This window comes from Vulpes lagopus, chromosome 2, assembly GCF_018345385.1.
Source record: "Vulpes lagopus strain Blue_001 chromosome 2, ASM1834538v1, whole genome shotgun sequence".
NCBI lineage: Eukaryota > Metazoa > Chordata > Mammalia > Carnivora > Canidae > Vulpes > Vulpes lagopus.
In genome coordinates, this window is record NC_054825.1 from 163,146,053 (window position 1) to 163,167,128 (window position 21,076).

Genomic DNA, 21,076 nt, shown 5'->3' on the forward strand with positions numbered 1-21,076 from the left:
ACCCACCGTATATCACTGTGCTGGGTATTGGGGTCCATCAGACAAGCAATCAGAAGGGGGGTCCCTGTGAAATCACACACAACCCTAGCATGCAGGGAACATGCACTCGAGGGGGGCCCAAAAGGGAAAAACAAACCAAGAAAGTGAGAGCAACCAAGGCGGATGAGTCGTGTCCTTCCGCACAGAGGAAGAACCCAATGAAAGGATATTGTCCTGGTTAGTAGCCTCATCATCATTATCCCTAAGAGCCGAACTGATGGATGACTTTTATTTTCTTCCCTTCATTTGCTCACCCCTAGAAAACAGGGCAGCCAGTCCCAGTGCCCTTCCCTAGCCCTAGACAGAGGCCATGCAAGTGGGCTCCAGAGCCAGGCTCACAGATGAGTAATAGCACCTGCTTGTTGAGAGCCTGCTCCATGCCCGTGCTGGACTAGGAGTCTCACAAGCAAGCCTGTGAGATAGTTACTCTGTTCTCCCATTTAACAGATGAGAAAATGGGGACTTGATCACTTGCCCAGAGACACCCAGCATGCAAGTGGCTTTGTTTACTGCTGTATCGCCAATGCCGGTAGAATGCTCAGCACATAATAGGTGCTTTATAGGAAGAAGGAATGAATGGCAGAGCTGAGATTCAAACCTAGCTCTTTAGCCCAGTGTTCTTAAGAAGCCAGCTGTACTAGTCGTATATAAACTCCATTTCAGGGGCTGAGGTGGCTGCCCCAGCTCCTACCATGCCCTCTACATTCCAGCCAACTGGAACAGAAGAGGAAAAGGAGAGCCTGCCCAGCCCTTTGAGGGCATAACCTGGAAGTTGCTCACATCTCTTCTGCTTACATCTGTGGGCCAGAAATTGGCGATAGGGTCATTCCTCGCCACAAGAGAGGCTGGGAAATGTAGTTTTTAGCTGAAGACCACATGTCTAGGGAAATTTATGAATCCTCTCATAAAGGAAGAGGAATCTGGGTAGTGGGAGATCATGTGGTCACATGAAGCACCCTAGGGGATTTGGTTCTGATGTGGGGGTCATGGTGGTGGTTGCTGGCACTAACGCGGGGTGATGCATGGCCAGTGATGTCCTGGAAGCCCTTGCCAAAGAGCTTCCACCGTGACAGCCTTCTCCCCCTGCCGTTCCCAACTAGGATGCCAAGGATGGGCGCCTGTTCAATGAGCAGAACTTCTTCCAGCGGGCCGCCAAGCCTTTGCAAGGTATTTTGCAGGGAAATGGGCAAAGGGAAGAGAGTTAGGGATACTAGCTTGGCCAGAACAACTAGCTTGCCTCTGAAGGTGTGAGAAATATGGGCATGATATCACAGGCCCAGAGGTATGTGCCCTGTCACCTGTTGGGCCTCAGGCCTCAGAGGACAGACAACACGGGTGGAGGCTGGTTATATGTACCAGCTCTGGAGAGCCAAGTGTTAAATTTTCAGAAGGACTGCAAGGCAGTTGCTAAACAGTCATTATTTAAGATTAATTCCATCGGGGATCCCTGGGTGGCTCAATGGTTTAGCACCTGCCTTCGGGCCAGGGTGTGATCATGGAGTCCCAGGATGGAGTTCCAGGATCGAGTCCCGTGTCAGGCTTCCTTCATGGAGCCTGCTTCTCCCTCTGCCTATGTCTCTGCCTCTCTCTGTGTGTGTCTCTCATGAATAAATAAATAAATAAATAAATCTTTAAAAAAATAAAAATAAAATTAATTCCATCAACTTATAATCAAGTAGATTAAGAAAAATAATGAATATTTAAGTACTCAAAACATCACTTCCTTTTTTAACACTTTTTTAAAAGATTTTATTTATTTGAGAGAGAAAGAGCAAGAGACAGCATGAGCAGGGAGAAGAGGGAGCAGCAGGCTCCCCACTGAACAGGGAGCCTGACTCAGGGCTTGATCCGAGGACCTGGGTGCCATGCCCTGAGCCAAAGGCAGACACCGAACTGACTGAGCCACCCACACACCCCAAACTCATCACTTCCTAATTGTTTCTTTAGATACATACCAGCCGGCAAGCCATCTGGAACACAGACCTCATCCATTGCTTACATCCATTGTATGTTTGGTGAAAATACTATATGATGATGTGCTGGCATCTCTTCCAGCTCCACACTCTGTGATATAGGATCAGTGGCCTGAAATGGACCATGGTGGGAAGTATTGTTACCACAAAAATTGGCAAACCCTACCAATCAGAGCTATTTTCCCCTGGACAGATGGCCATTAAACTTTTATGAGCATGCCACTGGATCTGTTCCATCCAACTGAGACCCAGGAAGAGGGCACAGACCTCTAGTGATACCATGCCCAGTTGAGACATTTCCTGATCTTACTAGTTATACATGTGAATGCAGAGGTCCCTCTGTTCTTATCACTTCCGCTCCAGATTTGTATATGCTTTCAGCCTTGTTTCCCGCCCCCCCCCATCACCTGCAGATAAAGATTACAGGCAGAAGTCAATGAGGAGCGCTCTGTCACCACCCTGCTGTCACCCGCCTGCAGAAGTGGTGTCTCCAACCGGGAGACTAAGGGTCTGACTTGGGTGCAGGCACACTCTGCTTCTGCTCTGAGAATGGGCTATGGGCCCCAGGACCAGCTGGGCTCTAACCTCTCACTTCCCTGCCTCCCACAGTGAACAAGTGGAAGAAGCTGAACTCAGTCCCCCTCCTGGCCATCCCCACCTGTGTTGGTTTTGGCGTTCACCAGGACAAATACAGGTGATTTCATTCACTTGCCAGCCACCTGGCTGGTCCCTTTCTTTCTCTCCCTGTCACATGGCCATTCGCTTGCTTCCCTCTCCCCAGCTTTGAGCCAGGCAGATCCCCTAATGATCAAGAACCCTTGATCTCGCTCAGGGCCAGGACCTTGTAGCCCCCCAGCCAGAGTCCATCCGTGCTGGCCTGTATCCTGCCCCCTCCCCTGGTCATCTCTCCCACCTCCTGGGATACTTCTATCTTCCAGGTTCCTGGTGTTTCCCATCCTGGGGAGGAGCCTTCAGTCAGCCCTGGATGACAGCCCAAAGCATGTTATGTCAGTGAGGTGTGTGTTCCAGATGGCCTGCCGACTGGTATGTACCCAAAAGTTGCTGGCTCCCGTCCAGGGAATGGCGCACTTGGTCCTAGATTCTCAATTGGCTTGTTCATTGACACATTCAGCCCCTGCCTCCCTCTGCTGGACACTGGGGGCTGGCACTTGACCGGAACAGGTGAACACAAGGCCATTAGAACAAAAGTGACAAGTATTTGCATGTGGGAGTTGGGGGAAGAGGCCCCAGCCTCAAAATGAGGGGCTCCATCGGGCTTTCTGGTGGAGTTTGTTTCTAAACTATGAGTGAGAAATAGCAGGGTTTTGGGATGCCTGGGTAGCTCAGCGGTTGAGCATCTGCCTTTGGCTCAGAGCATGATCCTGGAATCCCGGGATCAAGTCCCTCATCGGGCTCCCTGCATGAAGCCTGCTTATCCTCCCTCTGCCTATGTCTCTGCCTCTATGTGTCTCTCATGAATAAATAAATAAAATCTTTAAAAAGAAGAAAAAAAGAAGTGGGGTGGGAGTGGAGATACATGGGGAAAATATTCCAGGCCAAGGATACAGTGTAAGCTAAGACTTGTATAGGAGAGGGAGACTGAGGCATTTGTTCATTGATTTATTCTCTCACTCATTCATCCCTTCATTAAATATTTATCAAATCGCTGCTGGGCATCAGACACTTTCCCAGGTACTGGGAGTAACACAGACATGGTTTTTACATCTAGTGGGAGAGGGTGATACTAAATTTAACAGTTTCACAAGCTATGAAAGTTTCCTGAAGGGCAGCCCTGGTGGCTCGGTGGTTTAGCGCTGCCTTCAGCCCAGGGCCTGATCCTGGAGACCCAGGATCGAGTCCCACGTCGGGCTCCCTGCATGGAGCCTGCTTCTCCCTCGGCCTGTGTCTCTGCCTCTCTCTCTATCTCCCTTTCTCTCTCTCTCTCTCTCTCTCTCTCTCTCTCTTTGTGTGTGTGTGTGTGTGTCTCCCAAGAATAAATAAATAAATAATCTTAAAAAAAAAAAAAGTTTCCTGAATAGAAGTGTGAAGTGTCCCTCTACTATGATGGAGGATACGAGGACCCAACTGAAATTGCTGGAGAGATGGAAGTGGCCGGTCAGCGACCTATTAGGTTTATCCCCAAAGCTTCTGTGCTAAGGACGCCTGCTGTGGGACATGCATGACGGAAAGGGTTAGGTCGTATTGGGATGGAAAGGTCAGTAGTGACCAGATTGCACAGAACACCAAGCTGAGGATCTGGAACTCTGTCCTGAGGGCAGTAAGGAGCTATGGGAGGATTGGGAGCAAAAGAGGGGCAGGGTCAGCTCTGGATACAGATAGACCCTGTGGGCCACATAGGGATGGGCTGGAGGGGGTGATAAGGAGGCCGGGTGAGGTTGGCATGAGAGGACAGGCCTGAGGAGATGAGCAATCTTCAATCACAAATAGTGCCTCCTGACCTCATGCCTAACTGGAGGTTCCTTCACCAGGCTTTGCCTCAGAGTCTCTTTGTATTCATTATGCTACTCATGGAGATGCTGCTTTCTCCCCCAGCTGGATGCCCTGGAGTTCCTCCATGAGAATGAATATGTCCATGGAAATGTGACAGCTGAGAACATCTTTGTGAATCCAGAGGATCTGAGCCAGGTAATAGGGGCTCTCTGGGCTCAGGATCTCATCCACCTCAAAATCTACATGTATTTCATAAAGCTTACTTCAGGTAAAGAATCACTATCCATCGTATATAAAGGGCTCCTTTGAATAAATAAGAAGAGATAAGCAACTTAGTAGAAAAATGAACAAAGGATGGGATAAGCAGTTCATAGAAAAAGAAATCCACAGGTCAGTTAAATATGTTAAAAGATGCTCATCCTCCCTAACTAATACAGTAATCATAGAAATGAAAATTAAAACTTCCTGTTTTAGGGATGGGCAAAACTTAAAAAGAATGGTATCTGTTGCTGATAAGGATGTAAGGAAACAGAAATTCTTTATATGCTGTTGGAAGTGTTAATTGGCCAACCTTTCTGGAAGGTAATTTGGATATAGCAGTCAAAATTTTAAATGTATATATATATTTTTTTTGATCCACCAGTTCCTCTTTTAGGAATGTGTCCTAAAAGGACATATTCCTTTTAGGAATATGGAATATATTCACAGGAATGTGGAAAGATGTATGTACAAAACGCTCTGACAGCATTGATTGTAATAGTCAAATGGGAAAACCTTAAACTATTGGTAGGATGCTGATTAAATAGCATTTTGAAGTAATTCTAATTACTTTTTCAGTTGCAAATAGGAGAAACCCAATTTAACATGGCTTTTTAAAAAATGTTTAAGGGGGTGTTGCAAATTATTGGCCCATTGAGTGGGAAAATCCAGAACTTCATTGGCTTCAGACAGGGCTGAACCAGGCTATCTGGCTCCAAATTTTAATGCCTGGAACCACTATTAAAGTGCAGGGGCCCTTGGGGCACTTGAGTGGCTCAGTAAGTAAAACTACTGCCTTCCACTCAGGTCATAATCCCAGGGTCCTGGGATTGAGCCCCAAGTTGGGCTCCCTGCTCAGTGGAGAATCGACTTCACCCTCTCCTTCTGGGCTCATTCTCTCCATCACTCTCTCTGTCTCTCTCTCAAATAAATAAATAAAGTCTTTAAAAAAACAAACAAACAAACAAACAAAGTGCAGGGGCCCCTGGCTGGCTCAGGCACTCTTCTTTGGCTCAAGAAGAGCGTGCAACTCTTGATCTTTGGGGTTGAGTTCAAGCCACACGTTGAGTGTGGAGAGATTACTCTAAAAATAAATAAACTTTACAGTGCAAAAAACTAGATGCCCAGGAAGAGGTATAGTGTGATCCCTTTGTGAAAAACTTAGAGCCCCTTCTGCATCCATGTGTGTTTACCAGTTATTTGAAGAAAACTATTTGAAACAAGGCATAAGAAACGATTATTTGTGGTTACTTCTGAGTGGTGGGTTGTGGGCTGGGGGTGGTTGGTTTGGGTTCTTTGTACTTCACAGCCTTCTTTACTGTTTGGCATTCAGTTACTTCAAATTGCGCCCATGATTGAAATCTCTGGCTCCTAAGCTCCAAACTGTATGGCTTCTCCACATGTCCACACAGGTGATGCTGGCCGGCTATGGCTTCACCTTCCGCTATGCCCCCGGAGGCAAACATGTGGCATATGTGGAAGGCAGCAGGAGCCCACATGAGGGGGATCTCGAGTTCATTAGCCTTGACCTGCACAAGGGATGCGGTAAGAGTCCAGAGAAGGGATTCGGGGCCAAGGAGACACGCTTCTCACACAAGGGCAGCACTAGGTTTTTGTAGCCACAGACAGAAGGTGACCAGACACAGGAATCACACTAAGGGAGTTATAATAGGGATTCAGAACCATGAATAGCCTGCATTAGGGAGTTATAGGGCAGCCATTCAGCACCAAGACCATTCAGCAAGCGGCTGGACACAAGGAGGTTCCACATGTCCAGGGGTTCAGATCCAAGATCTGGTTTAGACTTGGAACTTGAGAGTTGCCCAGTGACTCCAGAGAGTCATTCAGGAGAGGCTGTCAAGGAGACAACTAGCTCTCCATGTCTGGAGCACAGGAATAAGTCTGGACAGAGACGCACATATCAGCAGTATCTCAGGAGTTGTCAGCTGAAGCTCTGGGAGAGGAATGAGATTATCCAAAGAAAGTGTACAGAGTACGAAGAGAGTACTTTGAGAAGAAGATTCCTTGAGATCTCAGCCTCTCCTTCCCAAATCCTTTGATAGCATGGCCATCCACATGCCTACCCATGTCCTCCCACCAGACTGAGCTCCCACAGGGAAGGGGTGGCCTGGTACCTGTGCCTCCACATCAAGTGGTGGAAGTTCTCGTACAGTCAACTCTCAATGCTGACTGAGAAGTTGAATGCATATACGAATTGTTGTCTAAATCATGTCATTCAAGAAGCATAAAAAAATAAAATCCCACAGTCTTCATTACCTTTTTCTATCTGGGCTCCTTCATGCCCTGCTCTGCCACCCCTGTTGCTCAGGTAATCCCACACCATACTCTGTCTCCATGAGACTGTCAAGGACAAGGACCCAACCAAACTCTTGTCTGGGATTTAAGAATGTGGAATGGGGCCTGGTGCACAGAACTCTGAGAACTCAATGAATGAGTGCATGAATGAAAGACAAGTAGATGAGGGAGTAAAATAGTGAAAACAGGAATGTAGGCATGGCTGAGAGAGTGAACAAGAGTAATTGAGAGACTCATGAGAACATAAGAGCAGGCAAATGAAAAGTGAATAAACAGGTGAGTGCCTGTGTGCTTGGATGGTTGAGTGCATGAGTGCATTAAGTCAGAGAGAGAAAGGAAGAGGGTGGATGTGTCAGTGAGTGGAGCATTCAGACTGAGCTGCCACCACCTGCCCTCCCTCACCAGGGCCCTCCCGCCGCAGTGACCTCCAGACCCTGGGCTACTGTTTGCTGAAGTGGCTCTACGGGATCCTGCCATGGACAAACTGCCTTCCCAACATCGAAGATATCATGAAGCTGAAAGAGAAGTGAGTCTTGGGGTCAACAAAACCCAGCACTGGCCCAGCACCCTCGTAGGTGAGGCAGAAGCTCAGAACCCAGCAGGAAACAAAAAGGAGGGGGAGGCAGTGTCCAGCAGAGCCAAAGCCTTTGCAGTTCTCAGGCATGTCCTCTAGTATCCATTCCAGCAAACAAGTTCATGGGCTCTGGAGTCACACTGCCTGGGGTCAGGCTCCAACCCTGCCACTGCAGTGTGTTGGGAGGGAAGTCTAACTTCCACAGGCCTCAGTGTTCTCCATGGGATGAGATCTTATTAGCACCTACCTTAAGGTCTATGGAAGGTTTGGGGGAATAAGGTACACAGCACTCAGCACAGAGCCTGACCTGTAGAAAATACTCAACCATGCACAGGACACCATGATTCATTCCTTCACAGACAAGTGGCCAGTGTGAGCAGTTAGGCCTGGGCCCTGCTTTAGCATGTGGCAACACCAGCCACCAGTGTCCACACTTCCTTCCTGCCTTCTGCTTATAAAACCACCAGATCCTGTTAGTTCTTGTTTAGATATTCAGCACCAAGGACAGCAGAAGAGTAGCTGAATGCAAAGAGACATTCAGTATCAAGGACAGAGAGCAGCGGGGCTGGGAAGGAAGTGCCCAGAGGCACTTTGCTCTTCAGCACCAAGGGCAGGAGACAGCAGGACACCACCACCACCACCACCACCACCACCCCCCAAAGCCCTGCAAGCCCAGAAGTTGGGATTCAAGATCTGGTGTAGCCTGGGGGCAGGGGTGAGAGTTTCCCAGGAGTCATCCAGGAGGGTCCATCTAGGAGGTGGTTGGCCATCCATGTCTGAAGTGCGGGAATGACGTCTAAAGACACTCAGACCTCAATTGCTCTCTCAGGAGTTGTCAGCAGAAGCCTTGGGAGAGAATGGGAATATCCAGGGAAAGTGTGCCTGGTAGGAAAAGGGGAAACTCCAGGGAATGGCATCGAGTCCCTCATGCTGCTCAGTTCTCTATGCTGTGTCACTAGCTCCTGTTGGGTCTCTCTCTCTCTCTCTCTCTCTCTCTCTCTCTCGTTCTGTTCTTTCCCTTTTATACCCCACCACCACCATTTTTACTCAATCTGTATTCTACTGATAATGTTTGCTTAAGTGTATCTGTATCCTGAACTTGTGCGGTGGTGGTGGCACTGTGTGCATCTGACCTGCATAAATCGTATTCTGCTCTAAATCTCAACTGTTTCTGGTGCTGTTTCACTCAGCACCGTGTTCATCAACTTTAACTGCATCGTTGCACATGCATCAAGTTTACTGCTTCCAACTACTGCTTTTCAATGAGCTTATGTAGACACATCTGTGACCTTGGACAATCTCTGATGAGTGTATTTAATTTGCATAAATGGTACTGAGCTCTAACTTTCATTCTGTTTCCTGCTTCCTTTCACCCAGTGCTGTACTTTGTATCTTTCACTTCATTGCTAAGTTCACTGCCTCCAAATCCTGCTCCTGAATTTGTTTGGATGTATCTGGATCCATAGAAAATATGTGATATTGCAGCTGGGTGTGTATTTGATTGGCACAAGTGGTACCATGCCATGAATCTCATCCTTATTCAGGTATCTGCTCAGTTATCCCCTCCCCAGGTGACCTGCTTGTGGTGCTCAGAGGGAGAGATCTGTCCCGGTCACACTGGCCTACTCATAATGACCTATTCAAGGCCAGCATTTATCATGCACTCATCTGTGCCAAGTACTGCACCCAGTGCTTCCTGTGTCATCCTCAGAACAATTCTGAGATAAATGCTCTTATGATTGAGGCACAGAAAACCCAGGGAAACAGGCCAAGTCACACAGCTACTAAGTAGAGGTGCTTAGACTCACAGCCAAACCATTCGACTCCAGGGAAGGCTCTTTCATCTCAAAGCGAGGTGAGAGGCTTATCACAAATGGACTGGTGGCACTTGGATGCAGGCTTCCTTCACTCAACAGATACTTGTTGAATACTTTCTATGTACCACACTCTGTTCTCGTCCCTTGAGAGACAGAAATAACTGAGCCTAACATCCCTACCCTCTGGGAACTCCTCTCCTAGTGGAGGTGACAGTGAAGAGACAGAGTGAATGTCTCTTCAGAGCATGTCACAGGCCAGACTAGTTGGGACCGTTGAGTTGGAGACTCAGGTGTCCCCCAGGGTGACTGTCATGGTGCAGGCATGCACTGCTCCTTTAGATTTAATGGCTAGGCCAGGTCTCATGGCAATGGTGATAGATGACAATTGCCCTCCAGAAGGGCAGTGAGGCAAGGAGGATGTCTCACTTTGGCGCTGATACGCCCTTGATGTCTCTGCAGGAGGGAGAGACACAAGGAGAGGGGCGCTTGGCTCCCAGGCTTCCACAGGCAACCTCTGCCTCAGAAGCCAGCCTCAGAACCCACCAGAACATGAGCCCATTGCCCTATTTTCTCAGAATTGATTTTTGCACTTTGTAGTTTTTCCAGTAGCTTTCCATTTTTGAAATGAAGCCAGGTGAAAATGAGTCGCAGAATTGTTAACACCGGCAATAGGAGCATATGGCCCAATTGCTAAAGCATTATGTGTGACCAAAGCCTACAAACAGCTCCTTTATGCTCTTCTGTTGGGTTACGGACAAAGGTGAGCTGCTCTTATGAGGAGATCCCAAAACACAGTAGATTAAATGAGGTAGATGTTTACTTATCGCTCAGGAACAGTGCCTTGGCCCCTCCAACATGCATATATCCTCCTATGGTGCTAGCTCTGCTGGCCCCATCTCTCGTTGCTTCTGAAGGGCAGGACTGGGGATGACATGCATCTCTTGGTCACATAGCTACCCCGGGCTGCAGCGGCGGGGCTAGGAAATGTCTCCAGCCTGGGGCTGCTGACCCATGGGATTCTGCCCTTAACAGGGCACAAGTGACAGTGGGCAGCAGGTAGAGACTCCATGGTGCCACCTTCAGTCAAATTTCACAGTGAGCACTCACAAAATAAGGAAAGCATGCATGAGCCTTCATTCACAGGCCCGGGCTTCAGTGTGAACACACAGGTCACGCAGACATGGCCCCAGCCTCGGGCAGTTCCTGGGCTGGGAGGAGACACCTGGGCAGAAGTAGGTGCTGCTCTTGAAAGCGGAGGCAGCCCCAGAAACATCATGGGAGTGGAGGGGAGGCAGGTTACTTGGCCTCAAGCCACTGGGTGCCTTCATCCAAGAGATGCCTGACCCAGTCTGTACAGAGCAGAGGACCTCCCCAGGCAGGCAAGGGGAGGCATTGTTTCTAGGCAGATAGGATAGCACATCCATGAACTACTCATCCGTTCAAAACCTGTTCCCTGAGGACATTTATGTGCCAGCCCTTGTGCTAGGAAACGCTGGAGACCCAAATGTGAATCCACTGAGGGCACCACTTGTCATCAGCGAAATCACCCATCGAGGCTCCACTGAGGCTCCACTAGGTCGAAACCTGCTTCCACTACTTCCTCTCACTCCTAAGAACAACCTTGTCCCCCTTTTCACAACTCTGCCACCTTCCGCTTCGCAGGAGAGAGACCATCAATGAGAGGATGTGCTTCCCGAAGAAGTACTTACCAAATTAGTGCAGAGTAAATATGATAAGTCTTAGTAATAATCTTAATATAGATGATTTAACTGCGAGGAACAGTTCATTTCTAAGCCCCAGATCCCGACCACAACCACAGAGGGGGAAGGTCGGAAATCTCAAGATTCTCCATGGTGAGGTGCTCATTATACACACCCCACCCAGCCTCTGGCCCAAGACCTGAGGCAGTAACACAAAAGACCATGAGGGGGCGATGTTTCCACATGCACATTTTCTGGAACCCTAACTTGGCCTCTGGGTCATCTTTACTGGTGTGCATTGCCTTTTTGTTCAACATTTGTTCAGTTTCCGTACATTCTAGTTCACGATGGAATGAATGAATAAAAGAGAGAGATTTTGATTCTCCAAGGCTTTCTGATGGACCCATCCCCTTCTGGGAAAGCCCAGGTGCCCCTGGGATTTGGTCCCTACTCTTAAAGCAGCAGGCTGGGCAGGGGGGGTCCCACCTCCCAACAGCCAGTGGTAGAGTTGCTCATGTAATTTATGGCATGCTAGGGGTGCAGCTTTTGGGTGCCATCACTCAGCCATTTGCCACACATATCCTGAGGCTGCCAGGAGAGAGGAATGTCAGACCTGGCCCGTCCTGTGTCTTGACAGTTGCCTTAGGGCATCCGTGGACTACGATCCGCCATTGAGCAGTGTCCAGAAGGGAGAGCAGCCACCTGCTGGGGGCCAAGATGGGAGACAACCATCCAGGGCAGAAGGAACAATATGTGCCAAAGCTAAGAGATGTGGGTGGATGCTTAACCTAGATAGGGGACCAGAAGGGATTTGGTGTGACCCAAGCATATGACAATAGGAGGAAGTCAGAGAGACAAACTCAGAGGGACTGGCAGCCCTGCATCCTGGGGGTTTTGGGGTTTTCCCCAGGGCACTGGGGAGTCCCTTGAGGGCTGTGAGCAGGAAGGGACAGAGTCGGTTCCAGGCATCAAAACTCTGTTTTGCCATGTGGGGGATGCGCAGGAAACTGGGGAGGAGGCCTGAGGTCCAGGGAGAGAGTATGAGGCCTGAACTAGACAGAGAGCGTCAGGGAACAGGAAGGTGGAGCTTGGGGACCTCTGGGCTGGGTTGGAGGAGACAAGGACAGCACCCAGGCACTGTGTGGAGAGTGGGGAGCCAGGTCGGTGGTCCAGGCCAGAGAAGATACATTGGGCTGGGACCGTGAGGACTGGTGGGCCGGGACTGTGAGGACGGAGCAAGGGAAGTGGATGAATTTCTATTTTTCTTGAGTGGACCACCAAGACGGTTTGTGTGTGTGTGTGTATAAATACATGTGTGCATCTATAAAGAGGAAGATAGTCAACCCTCAGTTATCTACAGATTCTATATTTGTGAATTCACCAGAATCAGTACTCACAGTGCTTTCTAGATCATTCTCAGACACACGCAGAGTAGCGAAAATTTTGAGCCATCTGATGCATGCAGTCCCAGCTGAGGCTGAAAAAGGCGATGCTCTGCCTTTTCATTGCCAATCTCACATCGTAAACAAGGATCCTTTATGCAGTCCTTTTAAAGCCACATTTTCCAGATGTTTGTGCTTTTTGTTGGTGATTTCACTATTTAGAAAGGTCCCACACTTGGTGCTGAAGAGCTATCTAGTGTCCCTGAAGTGTAAGAAGGCTGAGACGTGTCTTACAGAGAAAATACCTGTGTTTGTGAGTTTCCTTCAGGCATGAGTCCTAGTGCTGCTGGCTGTGAGTTCAGTGTGAATACAATCAACAGTGTATTAAAGTATCTTTAAACCCAAACACACAGAAGACAAACTTAAGTAATGATCAATTGAAGTCACAGTGAAAACATTGTAACCAGAACCTCACAGGAACCTGATGCTATGTTTCCCCTAAAAGCATTTACTAATCTGGTGTTGGAGGCCACACTACAGGAGAGTGACCCCAAATAACAGGAGTCTACTGTACACCTGCTAGACATTCTGCTTTAAAAGTTTGCTCTCCCTTCCCTAAAAGACGTCTTGCAAACGCCCCTGTCCTGTCAGGTTTCTTGACAACCCGGAGACCCTCGTGGGACAGTGCAGTCGCTGGATGTGTCCCTCAGGTATGTCCTGAAAGGGGAAAGGAAGAGTTGAGGGCCTTGGTGGGGACGAGGTGGCGTGGGTCCATCCTGGCATTGCCTCTCCATGTGCATATATGCCCATCGTAGAAAAACGAAAATATTGCCTGACCCCAAAATTCTGAAGTGTCTCTAAATAACAGCACACATGCACATACACAACCACACACAAAAAATTGTATTTCTCTATGAAAATTTCTTTGGGATAGAAATACGGGCCAGGTCCTGCCTGGTGATTTTTCTCCTGGTCCTAGGTAAGTAGGGAGGAGGAATTATTCATGCTGATGCTGCCATCCGATGGCTCGACTGGGGCAGGCTTGTTCAAGTGCTCCTCTCTCCCATCTGGCGACTGGCGCTGGCTTGTCACTGGCAGGCCTGGGAGGCCTCAGCTCTGGGCTTCTTCACAAAGCTCTCTTAGGACAACTTTCCAAAAGGACACGAGTGGAAGCTGCAGAGCACAGGAGTCCCAAGATATCACTCTGCCACATTCAAGCAAGTCACAAGGCTGTCTCTGACTCAGCAGGTGACCAGGTGTCTCTACCTCATGAGATGAGAGAAGCAGCAGACATTGCAAAGGGGCACGGCGCCGAGATGGGAGGAGCCACACCCCTACAATCTGCTGCCAGTTCTTCCTCTGTGTATGAAGCAAACATAGACAAATATATGCACACGTGGTTTTGTTTTACAAAACCATTGTTTTTACAAAACTGTTATTTAAAAAAAAAAAAAAAACGAAAATAGGCTCACCTTACATGAATTTTGGTCAACATCTTGTTTCCATTCATCGACACTGGCTTTTCTGTGTTCTTACTCCTAGATCCATTGTAGCCTTTTTTAAACAGCTGCACAATATTCGTGATTTGGCTAAACCATCTTTTTATTTTAAGATTTTATTTATTTATTAGAAAGAGAGTAAGTGCAGGAGAAAGGGAGCATGAGTGGGAGGGGAGGGGCAGAGAGGGAGAAGCAGGCTCTCCACTGATCAGGAGCCTCCCCTCAGGTGCCCCACTAAACCATGATTTTTATTTTTTTTTTAAAGATTTTATTTATTCGTGAGAGACACACACAGAGAGGCAGAGACACAGACAGAGGGAGAAGCAGGCTCCATGCAGGGAACCTGGTGTGGGACTCGATCCCGGGTCTCCAGGATCACACCCTGGGCCAAAGGCGGCACTAAACCGCTGAGCCACCCAGGCTGCCCTAAAGCATGATTTTTAAATCTCCATGATTGAAGATTTAGACTGTCTTTTTATTTTTTTCCTAGTGCCGCTTCTGTAGAACTTCCACATTGCCCTCTAAAGAGGAGGCAGAAAGAAACGGATAGTTTGTCTCCTCCGGCTCTGTAAGGGCTCGTTTTTTGTTTTTTTTTTTTTAATTTTTATTTATTTATGATAGTCACACAGAGAGAGAGAGACAGAGGCAGAGACACAGGCAGAGGGAGAAGCAGGCTCCATGCACCGGGAGCCCCACGTGGGATTGGATCCCGGGTCTCCAGGATCGCGCCCTGAGCCAAAGGCAGGCGCCAAACCGCTGCGCCACCCAGGGATCCCAGGCTCGTTTTTCAGTTACCTTGAAATCCTGGGTTCTGATTATGGTTCTGCTCTTCAAGTCACTTTCCCCTCCCTCCAGCCTTGGGTTCTTGGGCGCTGAAGAATGAACCCCTGGGTTAGCTCCCTGAGTCTTAGCCATTCTAAGCCAAGCCCATGGCTGTGGCAGGGGGCGGGGGGAGGGGGTGTTGGCAGTGCTCCTGAGTGGCTCAGTCACTTAAGCATTTGCCTTTGGCTCAAGTCATGATCTCAGGGTCCTGGGATCGAATCCGAGTCCGTCATCAGGATCTCTGCTCAATGGGGAGCCTGCTTCTCCTCCTTCTGCCTGCTGCTCCCCCCACTCCCCCCTCCCCCTCCTTCTTCTCCCCGCTGCTTCTTCTCTTGCCTGTTCTCTCTCTCTCTAATAAATAAAATCTTTTAAAAAATAGCTGAGGGATAAAAATCAAAAGAACATTTCATGGTACATGAAACTTGTCTAAAATGAGGCTACAGAGTCTGTAAAACCTGTCTGGCCTCACAACCTGACCACTGGCTTTACTGTCATCTCTGGCTGCTTTTGTGGTACACAGACCACACACACACACAGCCAAAACTGCTTACACTCTGGCACTTTTTTTTTTAATATTTTATTTATTAATTCATGAGAGACACACAGGAAGAGGCAGAGGGAGAAGCAGGCTCCCTGCGGGAAGCCTGATGGGGAACTCCATCCCAAGATCCCAGGATCGTGACCTGAGCAAAGGCAGATGCTCAACCACTGAGCCGCCCAGGTGCCACCACTCTGACACTTCAAAGTGGCTGACTCCTGTTTTAGAGATACACACTAAAGGTTTATAGGTAAAATGATATAATTAACTGGCCTCTGCTTTACCAATACCAGAGGGGAAATGAGATCAGCTGTGAGTTGTTGAAACTGGATGATGGGTATGCTGGTGCTAGTGATACTGTTCTACTGTTGCATAGGTTTGACGTTTTACAAAAAAAAAAAAAAAAATTAATCTAAGTGTCTGAGGCAGTTTCAGGTGCAGAAGAAGCACTGACCAAACAGGCACAGCCCCCCAGGCTCTGGGTTGGGCCCCCTCTCAGGCCTCTCCCGTGATGGGGATATCTGGACCACAGAGACCCTGCAGGAGTACATGAAGGTGGTGATGACCCTCCAATATGATGAGAAGCCACCCTACGTCATGCTGAGGAACAATCTGAAAGCCTTGCTGCAGGACCTGCGGGTGTCAGCCTACGACCCCGTGGACCTCCAGATGGTACCCTAGGTAGGTTCCAGTGGGAGAAGTTCGTGAGTCTTAACAGCCCTCCATGGCCCCAACCCTGCTTTTCCAGATGCTTTTTTTTTTATTTAAGATTTTTCACTTATTTATTTGAGAGAGACACAGCGAAAGAGAGCATGAGCAGAGTTGAGAGGGAGAATCAGGCTCCATGCCGAGGAGGAAGCCTGCCGGCTTGATCCTGGCATCCCGAGATCATGACCCAAGGGGAAAGCAGATGCCCAACAGACTGAGCCACCCATGCACTCTCCCAGATGCCATTAAATGGTTACTCCAGAGCCAACTTCCCAGTTAGATACTGGATTTTTCCACAGGGTTCTTGAACCTTTCAGCCCTCAGGAAATATTCCTCCATCCCTTCATCCCACCACTTGTAGCCTCTGCTTTCCTTTGAGTTGACTCCCTGTCTCCCCACCCCACCACCAAACACACTGGCTCTGTGCCCGGTGCCACCTTGCTCTCCCCTGTGGCCCACAACCTTGTATATGGCAGCACCAGACTCCCTTGTGGGTTGGAAGGATACCCTCTAGAACCAGTGGCTGGGCATTTGCTTGGTTTCCCGGGCGGGGGTGGGGGGTCTGTTTTACAAGCAGCGTGGCTTTGAACACCTGTGTACACAGGCCTCACTCAGGTGGGCGCGTGTGTGTCTGTGAAGGGGGTTCTTATCCTGCAAGAGAGAACTGGATGGCTCCCCATCGGAGCCCTGTACCTGTCTGCACTCCCATCAGCCCCGTGAGAGTGTACAGACGTTGGGGGGAGGTCAAGACTACATAAACTAATTAATTCGACAGTTAATTTTGGCAAGGCTTTGTGGACGTGTTACGAAGAGAAGCTTCCCCCCAGGCCCTCCTCCGTCCACAGAGTTATAATTTCTGGTCTTGGTGGCTAGCTGGAATCAAAAGCTCAGTGTCCAAAGTCAAGGGTCCTCAGATGGAGGCCATGTTGTGCCCCAGGGGGTGTCTGGAAACACTTTTGGTTGTCACGACTGGGGAAAGGGTGCCACTGGCATTGAATGGGTAGAGGGCCAGGGATGCCACTCAATGCCCCATGACACACAGCTGGCCCCCAGCGCAGAGACTCTCCAAAAGTGAAAACATGACTCTACCCACACAGCTTGCCCATTGCCTATCTCTCCAGTGCTGCAGACAGCTGCTGTGTCCCCCAGCTGTCCAGGAAACCTCTACCCCCCCTACCCTGCGCACACCCTCACTCACTCACCCTATCCCTCCAGGAGGTTGCCAGCCTCCCCTGCCCATCTCCTCAGGTCTCTGCCTTTGCCCTTCTCCCAGGATCACCCTGGGGGTGGCTGACCGCAAGGTCACCTGTCATAGCCACCTACTGGTTCTGAGCTCTATGAGGGCGGGGTCTCCTCTGTCTGGCCTGTCTGGGACCCCACCTGCCCCTCACTGGCCAGCTGCACAGAGACTCCACCCAAATCTAACAGACCGAGACTCAGGTCTCCTTGTGGGTGCTGGCCGGTCCTGCGGTGCCTCCCTGTCTGCCTGGTGCAATGGAAAATTTAAAACTCAGAACCTGGGCAGCCCCGGTGGCTCAGCGGTTTACCACCACCTTCAGCCCAGGGCGTGATCCTGGAGGCCCAGGATCGAGTCCCACGTTGGGCTCCCTGCATGGAGCCTGCTTCTCCCTCTGCCTGTGTCTCTGCCTCTGTCTCTCTCTCTCTCTCAAGAATAAGTAAATAAAATCTAAAAAAAAAAAAGAAAAGAAAAGAAAAAAAATACTCAGAACCTAACATCCCCTTTCAGGGTCCTTGTGGTTTGGGATCTGAAACTGAGTAAGTCTGCTCAGTAGCAGGTTTGTCCCAAGGTTAGGAACTTAATGAGGAGATGCTATTCAAAGAACCTGGTGACCTTGGAGTAACTGGAAGATCATCCCACCTCTGCTTTTCATCCCACTTCTGCTTTATGGAAGCTCCTTGCCGGGGGCTGTGTGGCTGACCTCCCCTCCTCCCCTCAACCTCTCCTGTACACTCTGTGCCAGCCACACTATCTTCCCCTCAGATCCTAAATCAGGCCAAGTTTGATCCCACCTCAGGACCTTTGCACTTGCCATTCTCACAGTCTGGAACACTTTTCCCTTCATCTTTGATGACTTGCTCCTTCTCATTATTGACTCTCAGACCTGAGCCTTCCCTGACTGCCCTCGTGAGGCACCTCCCCACCCCCTCATCACACTACTGGTTTTCCACACAGCCTCATCCCCTTCTGGAAAGAAGTGGGGGTGTTTAATTTGTAGTGTCTACCCCCTCTTCCAAGTCCAACAAAGGTTCTTGTTCTTGTGGTAGTATCACCAACCTCTAGAAAGTGTTCACACAGTAGGGGTTTCATTGGTGCTCCTTGAATGAGTAAGATACTAACAGCCATTTTTATTTTCTTTCAGAACTTTTGACTCGAGGTTTGAAATAGAAAAAAAAAAAAACAATGCAAGAAATGTGACTGAAGGCCTGCTGTAGTATCACAGATATGCTTCTAGAAAGATCCCTCGAATGCACATGCCTGCTGTTGCTTAAACCACACTATGAATCAGTCTTGATTAGCCTCAGGGAACCCAGCAGTTAAGCTTCAGATAATGTGAATTCCTCAGTTCGACTGTCCCATTCTTTCAGTTGTCATCTCCCGCCAGCCACTGGGGTTGTAGACAGAGAAGACCCCCAACTCATGGTAGGAGGTGAGCCAGTCCCCTCCATGGGGACCCTTCCTGCTACTCTTGGCACTACTATGCTTTGGTAATAAATTGTTTCATTGGAGCATGGAGAGTCAAGTGTCTGCAAAAGGAGTTCATTTTGGAAAGTTTACTTTTTTTCTCCATATGTCCATCCCTTCAACCTTTCATCCATCTACTGAAAGTTTATGTAGATACCAATCCACCCACTCACCCACCCATCTATCCATTTATCTATCCATCCATCCATCTATCCATTCTTCCATCTAGTCATCCACCCATCCATTTATTCAACTGTCCATTTATCCAGCCATCCATTCTTCCATCCAACCAACCACCCATTCACCCATCCATTTATTCAGCCATCTACCCATCCATTTATTAATTCTTCCAGCCATCCACCCATCCATTTGTTTAGGCATCCATTTATTCATCCAACCATCAGCCATCCACATATCAATCCATCCATCTGTTTATCCACTGAGTCATTCTTCCATCTATCCACCCATCTTTCCATATACTTTTCCATCACCCACCTTCCTATCCACCATTCATCCTTTCATCCATCTGTTCATTCTTCCATCCATAAACCCTTCCAGACATTTATCCTTCCTCGTATTCAACAAATATTCCGCAAGCATATCTTGAATTTTTGCTGCATGACACTAGTCGTGCTGCATGGAGGATCCTGATGAAGAAGACACATTGAGGTCCTTGAATTTTTGGAGCATCCAGTTGAGGAGAAGGCATTAAATGAGATGACTGGGTTATACTCCATGTGCTGGAAAAAAGGCACGGTGCTGTGATGAAGACCCAGGGGCCCAGGGATGGGAGGCACCTTGCAGAGAGCCTGGATAGAGAGACGGTGGAGGAGGCAGGCACAGCTGCTCCCTTGGGAGCATGAGGCATGGGCAGTGGCCATGGCTGGAGGAAGGGAGGGCCTGTGGAGAGATTTCAGAGGCAGCCTGACCAGTAGCATGTGTCCAGTGACCAGACTGGGAGGGACTCAGAACAGAGGGGTACACTTACCTCCCAGACTTGGTCTTGAGGATCTGGAATCATTCACCATTACTCTGGAAAGGGGCGGTAAGAGGCCGGTTCGGAGAAGAATCTACTTTGATTCTCCCTAATTCTTGCCTGCTCAGAAGGTGCAGGGGAGATTAGCAGGCTGATGATCATTTCCTAGTTAAGATCAGGTGTGTATAGCAATTTCCAGAAGGGGATACTCCTCAATGAAAGAGAAAACTCGCCTGCAAATCTCCTTAAAGCCTCTCTAGCACTTGAGTGATGAGTCCATAAAAGAATACAGACATCAGCCACCCTTCAGGGCCCCAAATCAGGTTACAGGATGGTCACAGTGTCAACATCGGGCCTTTCCATCGCACTGCCACTTGGTGCATTGCCCAGTCCCCGCAGCCCCTCTGTCCTCTGTCCTCATCTCTGAGTGGGCAAAGCCAGCCAGGACCCAGTGCTGCTCAGGCAGCAGGAGACTCAAACAACCAGACAGCAGGGAGTGTGTAGACAGTTTCCCTCCCTCTGCCTCTGAATCCACTTTTGTCTGTCTGCAGAGCCCAGGTTCTTGAGCTCGTATTTGGCAGCTTGTCCCCCCAACCTCTGAGAGAGGAGGGTGTTGTCATTATTTTTTTTTAAAGATTTTATTTATTTATTCATAGAGAGAGAGAGAGAGAGAGGCAGAGACACAGGCAGAGGGAGAAGCAGGCTCCATGCAGAGAGCCGGACGTGGGACTCGATCCAGGGTCTCCAGATCACGCCCTGGGCTGCAGGCAGCGCTAAACCGCTGCGCCACCGGGGCTGCCCGGGTGTTGTCATTAGGTGAGAATCACATGGCAACATGTGGTCAATGGTGACTGGAACCCTTTCCTTGTCCTCTACACCTTGCTTCTGCTCCCAAATGAAACTCTGGCCCAAAGTTAATCAGATGTTTGTAGTGCAGAGGCTGGTGGTGGGTTTGGGTTTTTTTCTTTTCTTTTCTTTTCTTTTCTTTTCTTTTCTTTTCTTTTCTTTTCTTTTCTTTTCTTTTCTTTTCTTTTCTTTTTTTCTTCTCTTCTGTTCTCTTCTCTTCTCTTCTCTTCTTTTCTTTTCTTTTCTTCTTTTCTTTTTTCTTTTTTCTTTTCTCTTCTCTTCTTTTTCTTTTTTTAAAATAATTTTTAATGCAGGACACCTGTGAGCCTTCAGTAAATGCAGGTATGTGGTATGGCTCCAAGAGGTGCCCCAGTATGGAACGCCTGGAGGGCTCAATGGTTGAGCATCTGTCTTTGACTTGGTCATGGTCCTGAGGTCCTGGAATGAGTCCTGTGTCAGGCACCTCACAGGGA

General features: G+C 48.8%; 1 protein-coding gene across 7 annotated transcripts in view; it reads left to right on the forward strand.

The window, feature by feature from the left end:
- The window catches only part of VRK3 (VRK serine/threonine kinase 3), a 36,591-nt gene extending 17,766 nt beyond the window's left edge, over positions 1–18,825 (forward strand). For 3 of the 7 annotated variants that reach the window (XM_041744768.1, XM_041744767.1, XM_041744765.1), the window contains 9 exons: positions 1,140–1,206; positions 2,622–2,706; positions 2,951–3,056; positions 4,566–4,658; positions 6,134–6,266; positions 7,443–7,563; positions 13,162–13,220; positions 15,869–16,050; positions 18,459–18,825. In XM_041744768.1, the coding sequence (XP_041600702.1) occupies positions 1,140–1,206; positions 2,622–2,706; positions 2,951–3,056; positions 4,566–4,658; positions 6,134–6,266; positions 7,443–7,563; positions 13,162–13,220; positions 15,869–16,050 (846 nt within the window). In that variant the 3' untranslated portion in view covers positions 18,459–18,825. Of the gene's footprint in view, positions 1–1,139; positions 1,207–2,621; positions 2,707–2,950; positions 3,057–4,565; positions 4,659–6,133; positions 6,267–7,442; positions 7,564–13,161; positions 13,221–13,489; positions 13,552–14,499; positions 15,070–15,798; positions 16,051–18,458 lie in introns of those variants that run through there. The other 4 variants (XM_041744769.1, XM_041744770.1, XM_041744771.1 and 1 more) reach the window with 4 other exon arrangements.
- The last annotated feature ends 2,251 nt before the right edge of the window (positions 18,826–21,076 follow it).